The following is a 22,578-nucleotide window of genomic DNA, read 5'->3' as shown; positions in this document are numbered from 1 at the left end:
ACTTACTGTGGTTTACACTCATAGTATCCAGTCAAATGCTACTTACTGTGCTTTACACTCATGGTATCCAGTCAAATGCTACTTACTGTGCTTTACACTCATAGTATCCAGTCAAATGCTACTTACTGTGGTTTACACTCATAGTATCCAGTCAAATGCTACTTACTGTGGTTTACACTCGTGGTATCCAGTCACATGCTACTTACTGTGGTTAACACTCGTGGTATCCAGTCACATGCTACTTACTGTGGTTTACACTCATAGTATCCAGTCATGGCATCCTTGCACTCACAGGTGTAGTCACAACCATCTTGCCATGTCTCGCCAAGGTTGTACAGCCTCTGTTTGTACACACACTGGTCTGGAATACGACAGAAAGGTTAAAAGTTCATAAAATGAGGCATATAATAAAAGGGATTGAGATAGAATGCCATTTTGACAACTTGTATGTATCCTGTCTCCTTCAGGGAATAACCATGCATCAGGCTACGCAGTCTTGACTGGTGTGAGTTTACACACAGAACGTGATGTGATACAGGACGTCAGAAAACATCCCATCGTATTATCTTCAAATAAGTGTCATGAAAAAATCTTAAAAAATATTTTAATTAAGGCGAAATTAAACTTTTCTACCACAACCAAGAATAACACAAGCGCTATGACATTGACTGAACCTTTTTCTTAAAAAGCAAGGACAGATAAGCTGACCATATCTGTTTGACAGTGATGCAAACATCCTAAGACAGGCTCATAACTGCCAAAAAACTTGCCATAGTTAGAAGGGGGAAATGACCCCTTGATTCTGATTTTCTGTACTTACTTCTGATGCTGCCGGCGGTAACTCCAGGTGGCAGGGCGTATCCAGCACCAGGGTATGGGCTGGTTCCCCCAATAACTGGCTGAGTACCAGATGGGTAGATCGAAGATTGGGAACCGGTGAAGGGGGCTGGGGTCTGTCCGGGGGCAAGAGATGGGGCGGGCGTGGGCACCAACATGGGGTTAGGGACGTAGCTTCCAGTCTGAGGAAATAAAAATACATATGTCAGTATTGTGAGAAATAAAAAAATTTTGTCGAGTTCAAACATATTTATTTTGAAAGGGTCCTTATCATGCTTAGTGACATAATGTTACATAAGAATGAAGTGTTGTGCTGTTGGGAATGACAGAGTACCAAAAGGAGACCCATATATCCACCTTGGCTTGTTTGCAAACCAACATCACATGTACCCAAGCTTGAAATCTAACCAGGTGCACTAACATTACAACCTGTGAGAACAGTCTGTTCCACTGAAACTGAGACCGAATTGGTGACCACTAGACTTAACCTACATTCCCTTAAGTTGGAAATGGATAGGTCAGCTTTTATCTGTTTACAAAATATAATCAATGGACGACTAGTTAATGGAATCCTTGGCTCCTTTCTGAGAAGCAAATGCAGTGTTGCCAAAAATGACAGCATTACCCTGACAACCACTGAAAACAGATTGTGACAAAGATAGCAATATGAATACTGGTACCCACCTGTGGGATGTTACAGCTGAGAGTCTTACAGCACATGCCGGGTACAGTGTTCATCTGGCAATAGCTCGGGATGGAGGTTGGGTAAGACGGGCACCTTGAAGTTACACATTTACATGTACAGGCCAAGATTAGTAACAAAGTATAAAAATAGGCCATCTTTGAAAAAAAAAACATGGTTGTATTGGCCAAACCAAAGTATTTAGGTTGGATGACTTTTTATGACTGAGTGATGACTTCACATTTATCAAGAAAAGAACATGTTACCAAATTTCACTTTGGCTTACTTCTGTGGTAAGAAAAAAGAGAACTAGTTGGGGCATTTTTGCCAACATTTTTTTGTAATGGAATGCCTTATACTATTATCTTTTATAAAGTTTAATACATGTGTTTTTGTTCACTGTTCCATCTGTATGAAGTAATTTTCAAAAACAAGTTGTAAATAATTTCAATTTCATACTTGGAAGTGCATGTGTAAAGTCCCTTCATGGAGTCAGTGCATGTGCAAGTGTAGTCACAGGCATCGTCCCAGGATTCTCCCTGCTGGTGGACTGTGCCCTTGTACACACACACAGCTGCAATTGGAGCAAGGAGGTAGTATGGTGTTGTATTATAGAAAGTACACTAATGTAAGAAGAATGAACAGGCGAAACACCATTGACCCTAGTATTTCAGTATGAAAATAGTGCAGGAAACACTTTCAAGGATGAAATTTTTCCTTTTAAAGTTAAAGGAAAATTGCACAATTTAAAGGATTTTTCAGGGTAGACCTCTTCTAACTGCACTTGCTATCTAAAGCGCATGAGTGTATAATCATTGACATATCTGTGTGCTAAGTTTCATGTATTTATTAGTCTGAACAGTTTTTGAGCTATGGCCAAGGTTTAAGGTTTTGTCTACAATGGTGCGGCTGCAACACAAAAGAAAAACAGAAGTTAAAATTTGTGTAAACATACATCTGAGTCCGCTAGAGGTGTATCCAGGGAGGGTATCTGGTCTGCCTGAACCCGAGAACATCTGGTGGGAACCGATAGGAACCACGTTACTTCCTGCGGGGCCGGTACCTGTTGTTCCTGTTACCGTGACAGGGGTCAGGGAACCACCACACTGGGGCACCTTGCAGCAAGCATCCTTGGGATCCTGAACAAGGTAGCAGGTGTTTGGAATGTCGGAGAAGGTCGGGCATCTGTGAGTGAAAATATTTTGATTGTGAAGTTATCCATTCAGTCATATACTCTATTAATTAAATGGTTATGGTTTTAAATAGTGTACAAACCAAATCATTCTAACAAATATAACATCAAAATTGAAAATAAAATAAAAAAAAACATAAAAAGCACAAAAATCTAAACAAAACCAGCTGATCATATTTCAAAGAAGTTATTTTGTCCATTTTTTTCATAACAATTACCCAAACCAAACCAAACCTAAAAAAGTTGAATAACATTTTTCTTATCTTCTAATTAGGGTCAAGAGAGTTTAAAAAGATGTCCACGTCATACCCATGAGGTTTAAACATTGAGACTCTCTTGCAATGGTTAACATCAAAGAAACTCACTTCATTCATATAAGCTTACAACTGTCTCCATAATCAAGCTACAATAAATTAGAATAAACTAACCTGCCGTTGCACTTGTAAGAGTTAGAGTATGCATCCTCACAGACACAGGTGACACAGCCATCCTGCCAGGTGGAGCCAGGCATGTGGGTGGTCATGTCCTTCAGGTATATACACTTGTCTGGAACATAACATCATCGTCATCATCATCATCATCAGCAGCATTTCCATCACCAGCAGCATAGACTATGTTTTAATCACTATCACCATCATAATCAGTATCATCAAGAAAAAATCTTCATCATCAGCTAGATATTTCTTCATTACCTAATGAGCACTTCTTTATAAGAACCATCTGGCATTTTCACAGCATAAAAGCTTTCGTTAAAGATTGTTACACAAAATTACTTGACTAACATACCTCTTGATCCAGTAGATGGTGGGTTGGTTCCCGGTGTGTACTGTGGGTTGGTCCCTGTGTATGGTGCATTGGTTCCTGGTTGGAGTGTGTACAGTGGGTTGGTTCCTGTGTATGGTGGATTGGTTCCTGGTTGGAATGTGTACTGTGGGTTGGTCCCTGTGTATGGTGCATTGGTGCCTGGTTGGAGTGTGTACAGTGGGTTTGTTCCTGTGTATGGTGGATTGCTGCCTGGCAGCAGTGTAGCATGAGAGGGTGGAGCAGGTGTAGGAATCTTGGTGATGTCACATGTTGCCTTCTTGCAGCAAGGTTTCATTGGATCCTGTGTGTAGCTGCAGTAGTTTGGCAAGTTCACATACCTTGGACACCTGGGTAATAATGCATAGAAATCTTTTAATCATTTGCTCAGCAAAATAAACAAGAAAACCACATAAAGTCAAACAAATGCCAACACATTTCAGTCAAAAAATGGACATAACATTTATATTGATAAATGGGAGGTGAAATCTGCTACAAATGTGTGTATTGTAACGTTCACATGTGCACCAATTTTCATGCTAAAATGTTATTCAGTTTTTGCATGGCTCTGCCACCAAATTCACAACTTTAACCATACAACAATACCCTGACTTCTATACTCGAAAAAGGATGAGCCAAAATGCACTGTACCAAACAGTGCAAAAAAACACAGCGAGGAACTTTACATATAACTTATATATATATATAAGAGCCAACTGAACACTTTAATATGGCTACAACACTTCACCAAATGTTGAGAGAGTTCTTGTGGTACAGGTGTCAAACTCTCACCCAGAGGTTTCGGGTTCGATCATCACCAGGATGACATTCTCATGGCCTCTCAAAAAGGACAAATAGCTAGTTCCTGCCTATGAAACTGACTTGAGAGGGATACACATCAGCTTAGTATCAAAGCCAACATTTCATCACTACTCACTTTTCGGTACATCTGTACTGTCCTCTCATCTGGTCGAAACATTCGCACGTGTAGTCACATCCATCATCCCATGTCATGCCCTGAGTGTAGATACTGCCCTTGTACACGCAGAACTCTGTAAAAAGGTTAAACACAACCATGTAAAATTGAGACAGTTTACTGTAATCTAAAATGTACATTAGTCATAAACCCATGTATAAAGTAAAGGCCTGTTCAAATACATAAATCAAAGTATTTCCATTAGAGTTATCCACATGTGATATATCTATGTTTTATAAAAATGCCAGCTCAAAAAGTGAAGGGTCAAGATATATTTATGATCTATGCATTATTGAAATGAAATGAAAACATGACAAAACATTCCCCATTTTAAAATACTTGACTGAGATAAAGCATTTTGTACACTGTTATACATTATAAACCTAAAGTAGAAGATGGCTACTCTTTGAAAGCATCATCTTAGAATCAGGTACTATGAACAACCCAAATGGAAGCCCCATGTGATGTCAAATCAAAGTAAGAACAATAACATGACCTTTTTTTTTTAAAAAGAAATGCATAAGAAAATCAAATCACAAATAAGCTCCAGGGCTTTCATGGGCCATCCAAGGGTTTTACACATAATAATTTAATTAACTTAAATCAAGTCTAAGTTATTAGTGCAAAAATTCGTTAAATATTTGTTGCATTTAAACATCCCACCTTTACTTGAGAATTTATGATTTACATTAGATTTATTTAATTGGATTAAGTACTGCTTACTGTGTAGAAGCAGCCGGAATAAATATTAATCAATCAATCAATCAATCAATCAATCAGTCAGTCAATCAATCGATGTATGTACTCACTTGTTCCTCCTGTATTGGTTCCCGGTTGGCCTGGATTGTTGCTGCTGGTTCCGGTTATGATAGCGGGAGGCAGTGGGCTTGGTATGAGAATAGGAGCAGGTTGGGTTGGCGGGTTGGTGCCGGAAATTGGCGATCCGGTGCCTGGCTGGTAGATGATCGGGTTGGGTGTGGGGAATGTGTTACAGTCGGGAACCAGACAACAGGTGTCAGATTGGTCAGTAACCAGTTTGCAGTTGGTGGCTATGTTATTGTAGACTGGGCATCTGGAGATGAGAAGTCAGTTATTTGCTGTAATTCCTTGCATGAAACTGGTAAATCACCTTTTGCAGAAATCTTTTTGTACATCACCAAGTTACATCTGCAGATTACTGTAAGTTGCTTTCTCACGCAAACAGATTTCCAATAATTTCCATTAACCAATCAAATTATTTAAATGTGCAAACTAGCCAAAAGATGACCTTATCAAGGCTTTATAAAATCAACTGCTGAGGGCCATATGCACAAAGCATCTTAGTGAGAAATTTCAACTGAAAATATTTAACATCTGTCAAGGATGGATCTGGATCTGTCAAGGATTATTTCAAGTCTATTTTCCATAAAAAGTATGCATGTAGACAAAAAAAATCATATTTGCACATTTTAGGTGACAAAACATTGTTAAAATAGCATTTTTCCACTACGTTAAAAAATAACTTTGCATGTTTCATGAGTACAGCCTCAGTGCCTCTACCCCTAAGCTTGAGAAGAACCCAGTTGTTTGAAGTTATATCCATTTCAAATAAACAAACCTGTCATTGCAGGAGTAGTAGCCAGTAGAGACATCTTCACATCGGCACTTCTTGTCACATCCATCGTCCCAGGTCTGTCCCTGAGTATAGTACACTCCCTTGTACACGCAGTAGCCTAAAAATAGGTTACACACGATGTAAAATTGACCGATATATTGGAAAATGATATTAGTAGCCTGAAGATGAAATCCATGGCATAACGACAAAGTCAAGATAGAAACTTTCAATTTATCTGTTAAAGATGCATGCATATATTAGTACTTAAAGAGAGAGGTTTTTCTGCTTAAGCAAAGAAATACAGCATTACAGCCCAAACTTATAACAAATGGCAACTACAGGGTCAAACTAAAAACCCAAACATTTACAATTAACTTAAAGGCACTACAGGGAATCAAGAAGAGATACACAAGAAAAACAACAACAGATTACATAAATATGTTTCAGTCAATCAAGAGGTGCTTCCAACAGTTCTATGGGTCTTTTCTAAACATTTTGTCTTTGGCAACAATTCCAAATATAATTTGAGAATCTTAAATGCATGGCAAAGGTTGTTGTTTTTTTGTATGCTGATCCCTCAACTTCCCACTTTGAAATGTCAGCAGACCCGAAAGCAGGAGTTCACTTCTATAACAAGTTATTTTTAGGAAAAGATACATAAAAACAAACCAATCTGCAAATATAACAACATTCCAAAATCTACATACCTGGTGGAGCCTGTGTGGGGTTCTGGCCAGAAGGTGTTGGAGCGAATGTAAACCCTGGGGCAGGGGTGATGTATGGGTTGGGTGCGGGTGTCGGGAGACCGTTGGGGAACGGAGTTGGGTTGAGGTAGTCGCAGTAGGGCTTCTTGCAACAGGCGTCCGCTGGGTCCTGGAGGAGCACACACTGTGCTGGCAGGGGCTGGGGCCAGTCCGCACAGCTACATGATTATATAATAAAGAATAGAAATAGCCCTACTTTCTATACTGATATGCTATGTGAGGGCATTTGCATGGTTCCCCAGTTTTACTGTATATAATATGCTAGGATAGATAATATGCAGAAAAACAAAAGTGAAACAAGATAAAAGAATCTTTATTTAAAGTCGGGTATATGATAACAAGAAACATTCGCTCAATGAGTTATGTTACAACATTTATTCCAAGTCCATTTACAGTATGCAATTTATAGTACACAAGCAATTATTTGGGGGAGAATAGATGTGTTATATTTGTCGTATAATTCCGTTTACCTTTTGTAAAACGAAAACAAATATTGGTGGGTTAAACTTGCATTGAGAGGAGTATTGAATTACCTACATCTTACCAGCTAAGACTTTATTAACATATGGAGTGAACAAGTACAAAAGTGTACTGTATCTGCCAATAATTAGTTGCAGTTAAATCATGATAAATCTGTAAATTCTTTGTTTGCCACACCCAAACTTAATTTCCAGACTTCTAAACAACGTCACAAAACATGAACATTAAAAACTTGCAAGTGATTTTCCTCTTACCGTTTGGTGCAGCTGTACTGTCCAGTCATGTCATCCACACACACACAGTGGTAGTCACAGCCATCATCAAACTTCTCGCCCTTCTGGTACACCTTGCCGTTGTAGTAGCAGCCTGGTATGGCAAAAAACATAGCTTAGTCTAAAACATGACTTGTGGCCATTAAAGTTAAAGGGTTTAAACTACATGGGTGAAAAGGATTTCAAAATTCTCAAAATCAGAAAAGAATGGCGTGTTTCACATAATCAGTAAGTCAGATATTTGACTTAGATATTAGGTTTATGCATTCAGTATTTCTCAACGTACCAGTATACCTGAATTGAATGAAGGGTTTTTGGTTTCTGAGCCAAATCCTCACTTTATATTAGCCAAGCAATAAACATTGATACCAGAAAATAGACAATAACTAACCAGTCTTTGGCGTGGGAGCCTGTGTTGGGTTGGGGTTGGGGTTGGGGTTGGGCGCTAGTGTCTGTCCTGGGGCCGGTGTGGGCTGGGGTACAACAGCTGGTGTAGGTACTGGAGCAACACCTGTCACCATGGGTGGCACTGGGGTGTTGGGGTTAGGCTGGATGTATCCGGGCGTAGGCGATGGCTGAGCAGTGGGGGGCAGCGGGCATGAGGCGATCTTGCAGCATGTTGGGTCCTTCGGATCTGGGACCAGTGTGCAGCCTGTGGGCACTGATGTGTATTTGGCACATCTGGGATGAAATAAAGTTAATTCAGTATACAGAAAACAAGATTCAGCACAACTTTGCTTAAGCAATATAAATTATAAATAGATTTGCAAAACTTTCAAGATGTGTCTCAAAAATGCACATAAACCTTAAGGCATGAGTTTATTATCTAGCACAATTCTGCATCATTGAAAAGTCAGTGAGCATCATCTGAGGAGTAAGATGTTGAGTGACTTACATTATTAAAAAAGCAGATAATTAAAAGCAAATGGCATATGTGAACCAAAGGGAGGGAATACCTCTCCTGGCATCTGTAGTATCCAGTCGAGGCATCCTCACACTTGCAGATTGCATTACAGTCGTCATACCAGACCTGGTTCTGTTGGTATATCTGGTTCTTGTACTGGCACACATCTTAAATATACAGGGACATAAGTTGAAAAACATTCGTGTTAGAGCATAGGATTTATTTTATCAAAAATCTGTTGTTATTTTTAACCTTAACAAATGTAAAATACTCTTGTAAGTAAAGCAATGCAATATTGTTGGGATGATGACATAACTAATAACAATGTGTATCAATAAATTTCAACAATAAATTTGACTCAATATTACCAAAAGTGGGACTTAAAGAATTATTTCTTGCACAGGTAAGTTTTATATATATTGTTTGTGTATTTCATAGAATTTGTTGATAATAAAAATACAAATTATATTATTGATGACTTCGCAATCAAGCTATAATGTTGAAATCATGCAATAACAGAATTTTACATTTTAAATATATATCTAGAGTAATAACTTTTGACATGACATCAGAAATGAATATGGTAGCATTGAAAATGTGTGATCTACATAGTGAGGTTTTATGTCATATACCACTTTTATAATCAAATAAGTTTATGGGATAAACAGAATAGCATGGGCATTGTTAATAATGCTATATTTTATCTGCCTAAGTCCATGCACTTACTTTTCGGAGCTGGAGCCAAAGTGTACGTGGGTGCATTGGTCTGGCCCGGCACTGGGGCATTGGTCTGGCCAGGGATGGGTACCTGGGTGACACCCGGGTTGGGGTTGGGGTACGGAGTCAAGTAGGGGTTGGGGTTCGGAGTCATATTTGGTGCAATCGTGGGCGGGATATATGAGCAGTAGGGCTTCTGGCAGCACTTGTTCGCTGGGTCCTGAACCATCGTGCACTGGGCGGGGATGTTCGAGTAACGTGCGCACCTAAACATAGAATATAGGTGTTAACTAGAAGAGGCCTATTTAAACTTTGTTTCCTTGTTCAGTTTTAATTGGTTTTTGACAAATGATCAGTGACATTTATATTGGGACAATTGCTCAATACTTTGTTGAGGTTAACAACATTGTTAATGGCATGATGAAATATTTACAATGTGCTGATATATTTAAATTAAAAAAGCATAGCTGAAACACTTATATCAAAATTTCAACAATCGTCCCATTGTGAACTTTATCTTAAGATGTGATATTCATGGTTAAAATTACACCCTTTAAAAAAGAACCATATTTTACGACTTACTTGGTAATATGTTTATTGAAAAGTTGAACTTCAGGATAATTAAGCATTTTATTGACTAAATAAAGGCTGTTCAATGTCAAAGCAATAATGTGAGCAGGTATTCCAAATATTCGCAATCCAAATTCTCAGCTAGCTTATTTATCAACATAATAGAGTCGGCCTGTATTGTGAGGCTCCTTGGGATCAATATCCCACCAGATGCATTTAGTGATGCCAATCGGCCAGTCTGTTACGCAAAGAAATTGTTCTCAAATCCTTACTTCTCTGTACATCTGTAGTTTCCAGTCATGCCATCCACACAGACACATGTGTATGTACATCCATCATCCCAGGTCTGTCCTGTTGTGTACAGTTTACCCTGGTATATGCACTGATCTGAAATACACGAACATGTATGGTAAATATTTGGAAACATGTGGAAGAACATGGAAATACACAGAATATTCTGATAAGCTAAATAGCCTAAAGGAAGTGAAGAATTGTTACCAAAGCTGAAGACATTAAGACAATTTTACCATTTATGTGAAGGCATCAGTGTTAATAAAAATGGGCATAATGTTAGTTAATCTGCCATTAAAAAGTTCCTGTTTGTTATGATATTCTTTGCATGTTCCCAACTAGCCTTTTATGTTGGCAGTACTGCATTAAACTAGCCACTAAATTAGCCAGTAGACACAATACCTGTTCATTATAAACTGCTCACAAAAAGGAAATCTTATACTTATTGTGCATGACATTTTGTCTAAAAATTCATAAATTCTAAGAAATTTATAGATTGACATGAGAATTAGCAAATTCACCTCTCTTTCCTGTGACTGGTCCGCTGGGGTTGGGCTGGGTTGATCCAGTGATGGTTGCCCCGGGAATGCCTGGGATGGTTGACGTGTTTGTTGTGGGGTACACAGGGGCGCACTGTGGGGTCTGGCAACACTGGTCGTTAGGGTCTGTCACCATGGTGCAGCCTGGCTGCAGGGCAGGGTATGTTGGGCACCTGCAAACATCGTGTTATAGGTAAATGATATAGAGTGGATAATGGTTTGTTACAGCGCGAGATCAATTTCATTTCATTGATTCAGCACCAAATTTCATGTTTACTCAAGTGGCGCAGGGTTACTGCACTGTTTTAAAAAGCAGCACAATAATTAAGCTTTTGTCTATAAAAACAGAATACAAACATATTGGGCAGATTGTTTAGAACTTTGTTAAAGTTAACATTGTGATTATCGACATTGTTGTTAACTTTTAATGGTGAAATAGTTTATGATGTGCTGATATATTTAAGTAAAACAAGCATAGCTAAGTCAGTTCAATATTTCTCAATATTTGTGCAAAGTACTGCAGATCAAATGAGTGTCCATGAAACTTTCAGATGATAGTTTTTAAAGCTATTTTTCTCACATACTTTTCTTTTTAAAAAATAACTGTTCAGCAATATTTCATTTTACCTGTCATCACAGACAACACTGTTCATCATGGGATCCTCACATCGGCACAACTTGTCACATCCGTCCTGGAATACTTGGCCCTGGGTCAATGGCACACTCTTGTACACACAGAAATCTACAGGGGAAAACACAGGCGCTTGATTTAAGTATATAGGGATTTTTATTGAAAAGCAAATTTGATCTGATTTCCGATGTTTCATACCTCAAGGAACAAAACAGAGCGCCACAGAGCTAACACCAACAAAACAAGTAAAATGTTTCATTGAGAGGTAAAAAAAGCCTCACAAAGGCACCAAAACTGGATGAAAATTAATCTGTCTTTTTTCACAATTGTTACTTTCCAGAACTAGGCCAAAATCTTTAATAGTAAGTTCACTAGGAAGTGTGTTCAATACAAGTACATACTGGCTTTAGGTGCAGGTGTGGGTGAAGGTGTCTGTCCTGGCAGTGGTGCCTGGGTAACTACTCCTGGGGCAGGGGTTGGGGCAGAACAGTCGGGCTTGGAACAACACGGGTTCATTGGGTCGCGAACCATTCTGCAGTATGTCGGAAGATTAGGGTACTTCGGGCAACTGAAAAAGATGTGGTAATGGTGTTAAGTTTGTATCAAAACATTGCTGGGGTATACCTATGTGAGACTATTTTTCTCATTTTGTAAGGGTTATAACTCAACAATTATTTCATCCAGAGATATGGAACTTATTACATTGCTGTACATATCGTCATTTGGAATATGTTAACTATGTTCAATGTCAAAATCTTTAAAAGTGATGCTTTTTTATTAAAGTGAACATCACATAAGTGTTTGCAACAATGACACTCAGGCCATAATAAGAGACTTTGAAAAACAGACAACATAAAGGGAGAAGCGTATCAACGTACATGTCAGTGCAGACATATTTTCCGTGTTCGGCATCATTACAGGTACAGTCGTAGAGGCATCCATCTCGCCAGGTCTGGCCCTGTGTGTACATGCTGCTCTTGTACACGCACACCTCTGCAATATACAACCCACCCATTCATGTACAATGTAGGTAAGGACATACGAACGACAACATGTTGATCAGAAACAGGTCTTACAGTCGATACTACGTATGCAAGAAATATGATGTCATATATTCTTATTACAGAAAACAAGAAAAGACACACCCATGCCACGGTGCCATTAGGTCATGGATTAAATTATAGGTCATGGGTTAACTTAGGTAGTCTATATGTATATAACTCTTTTGTGTTAAACAAATTTGACATGATGCCAAAAACTAATATTTGAAATACATTTTATACCCTTCTCTGAAATTTGCAGGTCATATAATAGCAGTTTACTTAAACATATGGAGATTGGTTTTAACTATTAGGTATTGCTCCATGACAGTGCACATTGTATGGTCCTTTCCAAAATTGGCAAAGGAAGTTAATACGCTAATGCAGAAAACCTTTATTTGAAATGGCATGTTGCTACCAAATTCACAGTGCACTTTTGATTAGACGATAACATTTTCCATTAATTATGTTTTTGAACCTTAAACAAAAGACTCTTAACTTACTCGGGGCATTGGGAGCAGGGGTGGGTGCTGGAGTCATGCCTGGAAAAACAAAAGAGAAACACATACATGACCATACACCTTAATAAATTCAGATTTAGAGGATTTACTTATTATATAGCCCCGTATTGTGAGTTTTTGTTTGCGATGCATGATGTAATAAAGTTTAAATTTGTGAGGTATGTAATAAATTTTTAACTTCAGATTTCTTTAATAAAAATGGGACTTTTGAGTCAAGTAAAATACCAACCTGGGCTGGGTGCAAGTGTTGGTGATGGTCGTGGAGTGGGGATGGGGCCTCCAGTGTGGGTGCCTGAAAAATATATACTGTTGTAAAAACTGCACTTTCATAATATTCAATTAAATCTTGTATTTAGCAGGGAACTTCCATATACAGACAGTTATCTTTTAAGTATAGTCGAAAATAACTACAAAACATGTCTGTATTATGATATCATGATATCAACAGCGAGAGATTACAATGATAGTCAAAATCAATCAAGTGCTTTTTCTTAAAAACAATATCAGAAATCACTATTTTCATCCTAATATATGCACTTATTCTCCAAAATTATAACATAAGCCAACAAAAACTTCTGTAATTCTCCATCCATCATATATATGCATTCATAATGCAATGAACTATATCTTTATATATATATAAATATATACATGTTTAAACCAAATCTCCACCCACCAGTTTGTGGGAGTGGCACAGTGCTGTTAGGCTGGGTGCAGTATGGAACCTGGCAGCAGATGGGGTCATTGGTGTCTGGTACCATCACACAGTTGGGCTGAACGTTCGTGAATGTCGCACACCTGTCATAGAGAAATGGTATTTTACAATAGCATAACTATAAATTGAATTCACTGTTTAATCCCATCTGGCCAGGGAGGTCTGGAGGCATGCTTTAGAAATTTAATTCGGAGAATATCAAAAAGGTTTTGGTGAATTTATAGTGATTTCCTTAAGCAGCAGATTGCAACTGAACAATGATAGCTTATAAAACCATGCTTAAGTCTATATCTTGAGTCAAAACCAGTATAAATGCCCATTTTGAGCTTCCATGAAAGTACATCTTGTGGCGCTCAAAACAATGACAGCCTTAGTGTAAGGTGGATAACTATACCAAAACTCTCCCCAATCATCATAATTTCAACTCATCTTCATGTTGTTCTTTGGTAAAAATACTCGCACTGACCTTTGACTGCAAGTGTAATGTCCAGTGGCTCCATCGTCACAGACACAGGTCTGTTTACATCCGTCAAACCATGTCTGGCCCTGGGTGTAAGCCTTGCCACTCATTATACAAACATCTAGAAGGATTTCAAAATATGAAGAATGAGAAACTGTATAAATGGAAAGTGAAACGATTTATCAAAGGAAATGGGGTCCTTAAATTACACATAAAAACACAAACATCTCATAAAACCCTCATCCTGAACACGAGAAAAAACAGACATGCAGGATATCAAAGAATTTATCACAGAAAGTAGAGTTCTTTAAATGCAATGCTGTTAAAATTCACTTTTAAATACTTGTTTAACATGTCTGTAAATGTAGATGCCTAATACAGCATTGATTCTTGTTCCACTATTATACAAAATCATTGTTGGTTTTGGCAACTGGGCATGACGCTGTAATTTCTATTGCATTATCAATATTGTAAAAACAATGAACATTATTGCCTTAAATTTCTGTACATTACAGAGCACTGATGAAACCACATTAATTTATGAAATCTTCACCTCTAGGGAGTGGCTGAGGTGCTGGTGTAGCAATGGGGTTTGGGTTGGGGTTTGGGTTGGGCACCATTGTAGGCTGCATGTTGGGCGCCAATGTGGGTCCACTTCCTGGGGTCTGGAATCCTGGTGTTGGGTTCAGGTTAGGGGCAGGCGTTGCATTTGGGGCAGGTGTTGGCACGATGTTTGTGCAGTAAGGCACCTTGCAGCAGGCATCGTTGGGGTCAGTCACCAAGACGCACGTTGATGGAATACTTGTGTAACGGGCACATCTGTAGAAATTTACAAATAAATTGTTATCGTAAGCAATTGTGAATAGTATTGATAAATCTCATTAAAAGTGCCTAATGATTTCAATCAATAATGAACATTCGATGAAAAAATATATGTCCTATCTTTTTTCATCAATAATGAAATGTCTAAAATCTGTTAAACCACTTTTTAAAACAAGAGCACCACAAGCAAGTGCCAATGCTTGTCTTATTTTCACAGTCTTTATTTAGTCACAGTTACACATGCATGTATTATTATTGCTAAGAAGAGTGACAAGTCACAGTTAAGATACCATTTTGCCAAGGTGACATTGTCACTATGACACAAAGGCTTTGACAATATTTCATGACAATATTTCAACAAGTTTTGTGGGTTTTTTTCTTTGAAAAAAGAAGCCAGCTAGCCAGAAGGAAGCATACCTCTCTGTGCACTTGTACTGTCCAGACATGTCATCTAGACATTCACAGTGGAAGTTACATCCATCATCCCACTTCTGGCCGGTTGTGTACTTCACTCCACCATACACACAGAATCCTGGCAAACACAGGTATAACAACAATGAAGATATTTACAAAATGGTCTTTCAATTTGACCTGGTAGCTAGATAACCCAGTTTGTACTGATTTGACCTGGTAGCTAGATAACCCAGTTTATACTGATTTGACCTGGTAGCTAGATAACCCAGTTTGTACTGATTTGACCTGGTAGCTAGATAACCCAGTTTGTACTGATTTGACCTGGTTATTAGAATCAAGTCCATTCTGAGACATAGAGGCCTAAAGAATATAAACAAACATGGAGATTTACAAACATGGAGATTTACATATACAGACGTTAAAACAAAATAGTTCTTTGTGACAATTCCTGAAGATCAAGCTTTAATTTCAAAACCTATTTTAAGGAAAATTAAGTGTTACTAGGAAATGAATTCTCATTTTAACTCGTGTCCCTTTTGGCATTTAAATACACTTAAAGTTGTTGTGGGACACCTAGTGGAGTCAGGCCATAATACAGTCAATATATAGCAGCGTATAGCCCGACAGATAACAAAAAAGGGAAACAATTAGAAATATAGAATCATTCAGAATTGGTACCCTGTCATAAAATACATAGTGTATAGTAATCAAACTGGGTAGATACAAACCTTTCTGGCTTGGAGGCCTGGTGGGGTCAGGGTTGTTGATGACCACTCCCGTCACAGCTGTGGGAATTGGAGCCTGAGTTGTGAATGGGTTGGGGGCAAATGTGGGGTTCAAGTTGGGGGCCAGCGTCTGTCCTGGAGCTGGGGTCAGATTCGGGTTGGGGGCTGGTGTCATCTGGAATGCATTAGTTACTAATAACTTGATTGTTACCAAATATAATTTTGTTTCCAAAAATAATTTTGTTTTCAAATATAATTATGATTTTTTAGGTCATCCAAATGCAAAATATTGACTAATCGCTCAAAGGTATGAAAATGATGATCATATTTGAGGTAAATAAAACCTTTTTTTGAAAGTCTTGTCAATAAAAATAGAGCACTACATTGAACAAATGGAATGACAATTGCTAACAAATTTTCACAATATTTAGATTTCCTAAATTAGTAGGGAGCTAAGCTCAATTAAACTATTTGCTGCAAGATTTTCTGATCAATAACTCACGTTTGGTGCGGGAGTCGGTACAATGTTGCATTGTGGGATCTGGCAGCAGGCATCGCTAGGGTCGGTCACCATGATACAGCCACTTGGCACTTGTGGGTAGCTTGTACACCTGAAAACACAAGCAGGTAACAGTTAAATACTAATTTGCTTTTGTTTGTGTCCACTACCTGGGCCAAAATCAATGTTGGTGTCCTTTTATATAGGCCAGGAAATTATTCCCCAAGTAGGGCTCAAACCCAATGCCTTTTGGGTGAGAGGTAGATACCTATACCACTAGACAACTTTAATCCAAGCAGGTATTCTGAATGTCACTCTAAATTAGTTTTGCTTTTTATTTTCAGACATCTCATTCCTGGCCTTAGAAACCTTAACAAGAAAGTGTGCATCAGTCAAAAGTTCATACATAATTACTCGATATTTACATGATAACCTGATCCTGTCATAACAATATTAATATTTCACTGAGGCATCTTTCCACTGGCAAAGGGTAAGCTTCTTCAATTGAAAAGTACAAATTAAAACTACATTCTGCAATTGATACATGTGTTAACAAGTAAGCGCCCACCTGTCGTAACAATTGTAGTAGTTCATTGAGGCATCGTCACATCGGCACTGCTTGCTGCAGCCATCGTTGATCACCTGTCCCTGAGCAAAGGTCACACCGTTGTACACGCAGAATGCTGAAATATATGCAATATCATGATTATCATGTTTATGTTTATAAATGTTAAAATCAACAATCTCCATGCTGCGTGACCTCAAATTAGGTGTTTTAGATTTATGACAACCAATCATTTTCATTTTCTCACAAGTGGTTCTGAACTGCCTAATAAAGAATAATCAGTATGAAAAAAATATATAAAGAAACTGCTTGAAAATCCCAAATCCTGACACAGCTATGTAAGTAAGTTTAACAGAAACAGTCACTGTATACATCCAGACTTACATCTGGGCTGTGGAGGCTGTGTTGGGGCCTGTGTTGGGCCTGGGGTAATTGGCTGGCCTGGAATAGGGGCCTGAGTGGGTCCAATGTGTGGGGCCACCGTTGTGAGGGGGTTGGGGGTCAGGAAGGGGTTAGGTGTCGGCTGAGACCAATCACACACGGGCTGGTAGCAGCAGAAGTCATTAGGGTCACGCTGGAGCTGGCATTGTCGGGGCAGGTTAGGGAAGTCAGCACACCTAGAAGAAAAATTAAAACATTGTGTCAGTCCAGTCCATCTATCTACACTAATCTGCTACACGTGTATGTATTATTACTGAAAAACATGTACACAAGTTTCATGAAAATATTCTTACCATTTGTTTAACATTTGTTTTATTTATAGTCAAGGTTAAAGTTTTTTGCTTGACACTAGGGCTTTAAAAATAGCTTTTTTCGAAAAATAAAAAACAACAACAACCATTTACCTGGCAGTGCAAGTGTATTTGCCGGTCATGCCATTGTCACAGACACAATTGTAGTCACAGCCGTCCTGCCACCTCTGGCCCTGGATGTACTGCATGTTCTTGTACACACACACCTCTGGAAACAGGCAAGAAAGACATGTATATCCCAAAACAAAGAGTCTGTCATTCACATGGATACACTGCCAAATAATTTGTTGACTTATCAAAACAAGGAAACTGATTATTTCATTGATTTCTTCTATAGATTTCAAAGCAGTACAGGTAATAACATTCCAGTATTTTGCGCATATCAAATACGAAGAAATGGCAACTTCTTTTCCCTAATGACCAGTGTGACCCTAATGACCAGTGTGGCCCTAATGACCAGTGTGACCATGTGTAAGCTATTCTCATGTATTTGGACACCATGGCTCATTTGCTGTTGTTTTTTAACAAGGGGCATTACAAAACAATTATTCAAATCAAAGTTGATGTTTTTGCTATACATGTGAGTACTGCCTCTGGCAACATGTATACCAAGTTTCATTTAAATATCTTGATTTTTTGGCCAAGGTTTAAGTTTTATGCACAATGCAGCTGATGTCGCCGACAACAATGATGCCAAAGTAATAAGAAATCAACAGTTTTCTTTTGAAAACAAAAAAGCTAAAACTTGCAAAAACAGGGCTCATAAATTGCAGTTTTAAAAAAAAAGTAACAAAATTTATACGAGGTGCTGGTGTAGGAGCAGGAGTGATGACACCGGGCTGGGGAGCCATTGTCGGCACGGTTGGTGGGGTACCAGTTCCAGTCACAATGGCGGTTGGGAAGTTTGTGTACAGTGTTGGTGGGACACCAGTTGGGCCGGTGGTGGGTGGCACAGAGATGCATTGTGGGACCTGGCAGCAGATCGGGTCTTGTGGGTCTGGAACCATCGTACACTCAGCAGGTATGCTCGAGTAGACTTTGCATCTGAGGGAGACAATAGCATTGCTCTTTACAGAATTAACTAGACAATAGTTACCAATCACTTATTAAGTTGTTACCAATCATGTATTAAGTTGAAAAATAAGTGAAAAAATAATAGCACAAAATGGATAAATCAACATATTTAATAAAAAAAACCTGTCATGGATACTCTCCTTGTCTTAAAGAAAAAAAATTATTCCATATAAATGCACATTTCATTATGTCCATATTTTTTTCTATTTTCAGACAAACATGTAGCAATGTTTATCCATCTATTTCAAATGGAGGACAAATAGTAACACACTCTGCATACCTGTCATCACATTTGTAGTGTCCGGTCATGGCATTATCACAGACACAGATCTTGTCACAGCCCACATTGAACTGTTGACCTTGCGTGTATGTCTTTCCATTCATTACACACATAGCTGCTCAAAAAAGATAAAGGTAGGTTATCATTAGCTTATTTTTTGTATGCAAATGGTTATACAACATACACTTATTTTTTTTGCGTTGATATACACTTATTTGAAACAAATAATTCACCTGCCAAAAACATTTTTTTTTATTAATTTCAGCTTATTTATGAACACAGCTACAAACTAATATGAATTCTAGTTCATTATATAGGTCAAAAGTAGCGCTTAATTTTGAGAGGTCATGAGAAAGATTGTACTTACGTGTAGGGGCTGGTGTGATAATAGGGTTGGGTCCAGGTCCTGGTGTAGGGGCTTGTGTAACACCCGGAATGGGGTTGGGGTTAGGGGCAAAGGTGGGTCCAATGCTTGGGTTCTTGGTGGTTCCTGTGCCTGAAGCAATATTTTTATTTCTTTAAAATAAATATTTTTAATTTCTTTTAAATAAATGTTTTTAAAAAATATAAATTAATTTATTTCAAATCATTCATTACTAAAGAAGAGTATAAATATCACTTTTTTAAAATTAATAATGCATGTGATTTTCAAGTTTATAAAATAATTTCAACCTCAATTTTGTTATTTTGTTTCTGAGGAAGTAGACAAAAGAAAAATGTACAGGGAACAAAATAACAATAAAGCCTCTATACCTGGCAGTGGTGCTGGTGTCTGGTTGGGGGCGGGTGTGGGCTGTACCTGAGTACAGACTGGTTCCTTGCAGCAGGAGTCAGACGCGGATGTAACCAGTCTACAGTTAGACGGGATGTTTGTGTACACGGGGCATCTGAAATGTTTAACATTCACAACATGGTTAAAAATCGACATAACAAAATTGTTGTTTTTTTAATGAAAACAAGAATAACACAACCAAATGACACTATTCGTATATGTTTTCAAAGTCAATCAATGGGCACTATTCAAATGTTATATCCAAATCCTGACTGTACAGAGTCCTTCATGTACCCACCTCTCTGTGCACCTGTACTGTCCTGACATGCCATCAACACAGACACAGTTATACTGGCAACCATCCTGCCATTTCTGTCCTTGCATGTATGTCTTGCCATTGTATATGCACATCGGGGTTGGGGCCTGGGTCACCTGACCTGGCATTGGGGTCGGGGTCACTCCTGTGTGGTAGAAAACAATACATTAGTTTAAATATAATAATATCTCCACAGACTCAGTCTTACTGGTATCTGTCCTGCCATTTCTTCCCCTATAGGTTTTGTCATTGTACACACACATCATGGTCATAACCATGAAATGAGCAAAAGGGTAGCTCCTTATGGGGAGAAAACAAAACAAGAAATGTAGATGTTCGACATCAACTTGGGAATTCACTCTTTTAATTCAAGGGAATTCTGTACATAGAGTCAGAACCTTGGTAACAGGTCCTGGTTTGGGATTTGGAGATTCTCTTGCAAAAGAAGAATAGACTGAGATTCAAAGAAAAGCAATGCATGTAGATACCATTATTTGTCCACTCATCTCAGTCTGACAATTTTTTTTTAGTTTAGTCTTTATGGCTAAGTTTTTGCATTTATAGAAAGAAAAAAAAATGTGCCATTTTAATAAATAAATAAAATCAGCTTCTTTTATGATGAAAATAAGCATATACATTCACAACATTCAAAGCTGTCCTGCCTATACCAGAACAAGGAATCAATCATTTTGTCATATTCCAAACAAAATGCCTGTACAGAATTACTTCTCTTCTTACTTCTAGAATATGTAAATACATACCTTGACCGTTGATGACGGGTGGCACAAGGGTTGGTATGTTGTACGGGTTGGGCCCGGGAGTCTGTCCTGGGATGGGAGCAGGTGTGAAGCTGGGTGCTGGGGTCGGCATGTATTTGCAGACAGGTACCCTGCAGCATGGGTCTTTAGGGTCCGTCCCAAGGATGCAGCCCGCGGGTAGGTTCTGGTACACTGGGCATCTGGAGTGGAATTCAATAAACATCTTTGATTTATCTTAAATTATGGAAAAAAAATCAGAATGGTTTCATTGCACTGTATAATTAATAGGCCAATACACTCATGGTCAGTTGCTCACCTGTTTCTTATCAAAACTAGGACAATATTTATACTTAAACAGCAATTGTAAAAATATAATGGGTACAATCATTTTAATCCTATAAATTTGGTTTAGAAAAGTTCAGTAACCAGACATGATTGAAGTCAATGAGGTTTATCTAAGAATAAGGAAATGCATAATATTGAATTTGCCTCCCTACGCCCAAAGGAATAAAAAAAAATCTCTGCAGAATATAATGGCAAACTGAACATCATAATTTTTAATAGCTTCCACTCTTAGTTCATTCTCTTTTTGGCCATAGTCATGTTTTTTGCTGATATTGCTAACACAATGAAAAAATGAAAATGTTGTTTGTTTCTTAAAAGTATGTTGACAGACATATGTTTGAATAACTAGTAAAAAGACTACCTAAAAGACAGAAGTTATCTGATTGCATTCATGTTATGACACTTAATATCAAGTCTCAATATGAAATATCACCTCTGGTCACATCTGTAGTATCCGGTCATTTCATTTTCACAGACACACTGAAGGTCACAGCCATCGTCCCAGCGCTGGCCTTGCTTGAACATCACCCCATTGTAACTGCACAGCTCTGACAATGTAAATATTGGGTAAATTTAATGAGATAAAAATGATCATTGTACACTATGAAGGCTTTTTCATGCATCTCATTGGTCAGATATCCAGTCCAAAAATGGAAAATTTGTTTCATTCATGCAGAATTTCAACAAGTAATTTAACATATTGACATATTGTGTAGATGGATCTGCACAAACTTTGGCGCAAAAACTTATTCCTTAACCCCCCAGAAAAATGCACAACATGTACGTTTAAGGCTTCTTGATTTATTCCTGTAGTCTAATAGTCCATGATGTTTGTACACTCCTCTCCATGGAATCTGGATATAAACAGTAAACTTAAAATTTGTGCTAATTTTCTAAGAAGAATCATTTAATTTGTCACCACAATCAAACCTTAGATGGCCTACTTGTTCTTACTTTTGGGTGCTGTGGGTGCGTATGTTGGTGCGAATGTTGGTGCAAATGTAGGTACGAATCCGGGGCTGGGAGCCATGGTGGGTCCGCCCGGGGTTGGAACGAATGTCGGGGCCTTGGACGTGATCTCTCCAGTTGAGCCTGTGAAATCACATGTGGGCACCTGGCAGCAGGGCTTGTTGTAGTCCTGGACGAGGTGGCACTGGCTTGGGAGGTTGGGGTATTTCGGGCAACTGAAACAGCAATGATAACATTCAAATTGTACTATAAAGGAAAGTGGTTGTTAAATATGCAATTTATCAAACAAATTTTCAAAAAT

The 22,578-nt window shown here is 38.3% G+C and overlaps 1 protein-coding gene across 1 annotated transcript in view; it reads right to left on the bottom strand.

Annotated features, from left to right (window-relative positions):
• LOC128242675 (mucin-2-like) overlaps positions 1 to 22,578 on the bottom strand; it is a 52,766-nt gene that overhangs the window by 9,772 nt on the left and 20,416 nt on the right. The window contains exons 35-73 of the mRNA XM_052959921.1: positions 22,263 to 22,492; positions 21,742 to 21,856; positions 20,967 to 21,163; positions 20,188 to 20,350; positions 19,871 to 20,004; positions 19,485 to 19,613; positions 19,118 to 19,232; positions 18,566 to 18,807; positions 17,857 to 17,971; positions 17,396 to 17,628; positions 17,015 to 17,129; positions 16,450 to 16,558; positions 15,951 to 16,122; positions 15,226 to 15,340; positions 14,540 to 14,805; positions 13,993 to 14,107; positions 13,488 to 13,609; positions 13,041 to 13,103; positions 12,794 to 12,832; positions 12,129 to 12,243; positions 11,652 to 11,818; positions 11,247 to 11,361; positions 10,602 to 10,792; positions 10,062 to 10,176; positions 9,229 to 9,485; positions 8,555 to 8,669; positions 7,990 to 8,279; positions 7,581 to 7,692; positions 6,790 to 7,004; positions 6,086 to 6,200; positions 5,298 to 5,560; positions 4,450 to 4,564; positions 3,498 to 3,862; positions 3,140 to 3,257; positions 2,475 to 2,704; positions 1,979 to 2,093; positions 1,522 to 1,615; positions 821 to 1,019; positions 247 to 361 (exon numbers count right to left, since the gene is read on the bottom strand). Coding sequence (XP_052815881.1) covers positions 247 to 361; positions 821 to 1,019; positions 1,522 to 1,615; positions 1,979 to 2,093; positions 2,475 to 2,704; positions 3,140 to 3,257; positions 3,498 to 3,862; positions 4,450 to 4,564; positions 5,298 to 5,560; positions 6,086 to 6,200; positions 6,790 to 7,004; positions 7,581 to 7,692; positions 7,990 to 8,279; positions 8,555 to 8,669; positions 9,229 to 9,485; positions 10,062 to 10,176; positions 10,602 to 10,792; positions 11,247 to 11,361; positions 11,652 to 11,818; positions 12,129 to 12,243; positions 12,794 to 12,832; positions 13,041 to 13,103; positions 13,488 to 13,609; positions 13,993 to 14,107; positions 14,540 to 14,805; positions 15,226 to 15,340; positions 15,951 to 16,122; positions 16,450 to 16,558; positions 17,015 to 17,129; positions 17,396 to 17,628; positions 17,857 to 17,971; positions 18,566 to 18,807; positions 19,118 to 19,232; positions 19,485 to 19,613; positions 19,871 to 20,004; positions 20,188 to 20,350; positions 20,967 to 21,163; positions 21,742 to 21,856; positions 22,263 to 22,492 — 6,210 coding nt within the window. The remainder of the gene's footprint in view (positions 1 to 246; positions 362 to 820; positions 1,020 to 1,521; positions 1,616 to 1,978; positions 2,094 to 2,474; positions 2,705 to 3,139; positions 3,258 to 3,497; positions 3,863 to 4,449; positions 4,565 to 5,297; positions 5,561 to 6,085; positions 6,201 to 6,789; positions 7,005 to 7,580; positions 7,693 to 7,989; positions 8,280 to 8,554; positions 8,670 to 9,228; positions 9,486 to 10,061; positions 10,177 to 10,601; positions 10,793 to 11,246; positions 11,362 to 11,651; positions 11,819 to 12,128; positions 12,244 to 12,793; positions 12,833 to 13,040; positions 13,104 to 13,487; positions 13,610 to 13,992; positions 14,108 to 14,539; positions 14,806 to 15,225; positions 15,341 to 15,950; positions 16,123 to 16,449; positions 16,559 to 17,014; positions 17,130 to 17,395; positions 17,629 to 17,856; positions 17,972 to 18,565; positions 18,808 to 19,117; positions 19,233 to 19,484; positions 19,614 to 19,870; positions 20,005 to 20,187; positions 20,351 to 20,966; positions 21,164 to 21,741; positions 21,857 to 22,262; positions 22,493 to 22,578) is intronic.

Source organism: Mya arenaria, chromosome 8, assembly GCF_026914265.1.
Source record: "Mya arenaria isolate MELC-2E11 chromosome 8, ASM2691426v1".
In the NCBI taxonomy this organism is placed as follows: domain Eukaryota; kingdom Metazoa; phylum Mollusca; class Bivalvia; order Myida; family Myidae; genus Mya; species Mya arenaria.
This window is presented reverse-complemented; position numbering and strand designations above follow the sequence as displayed.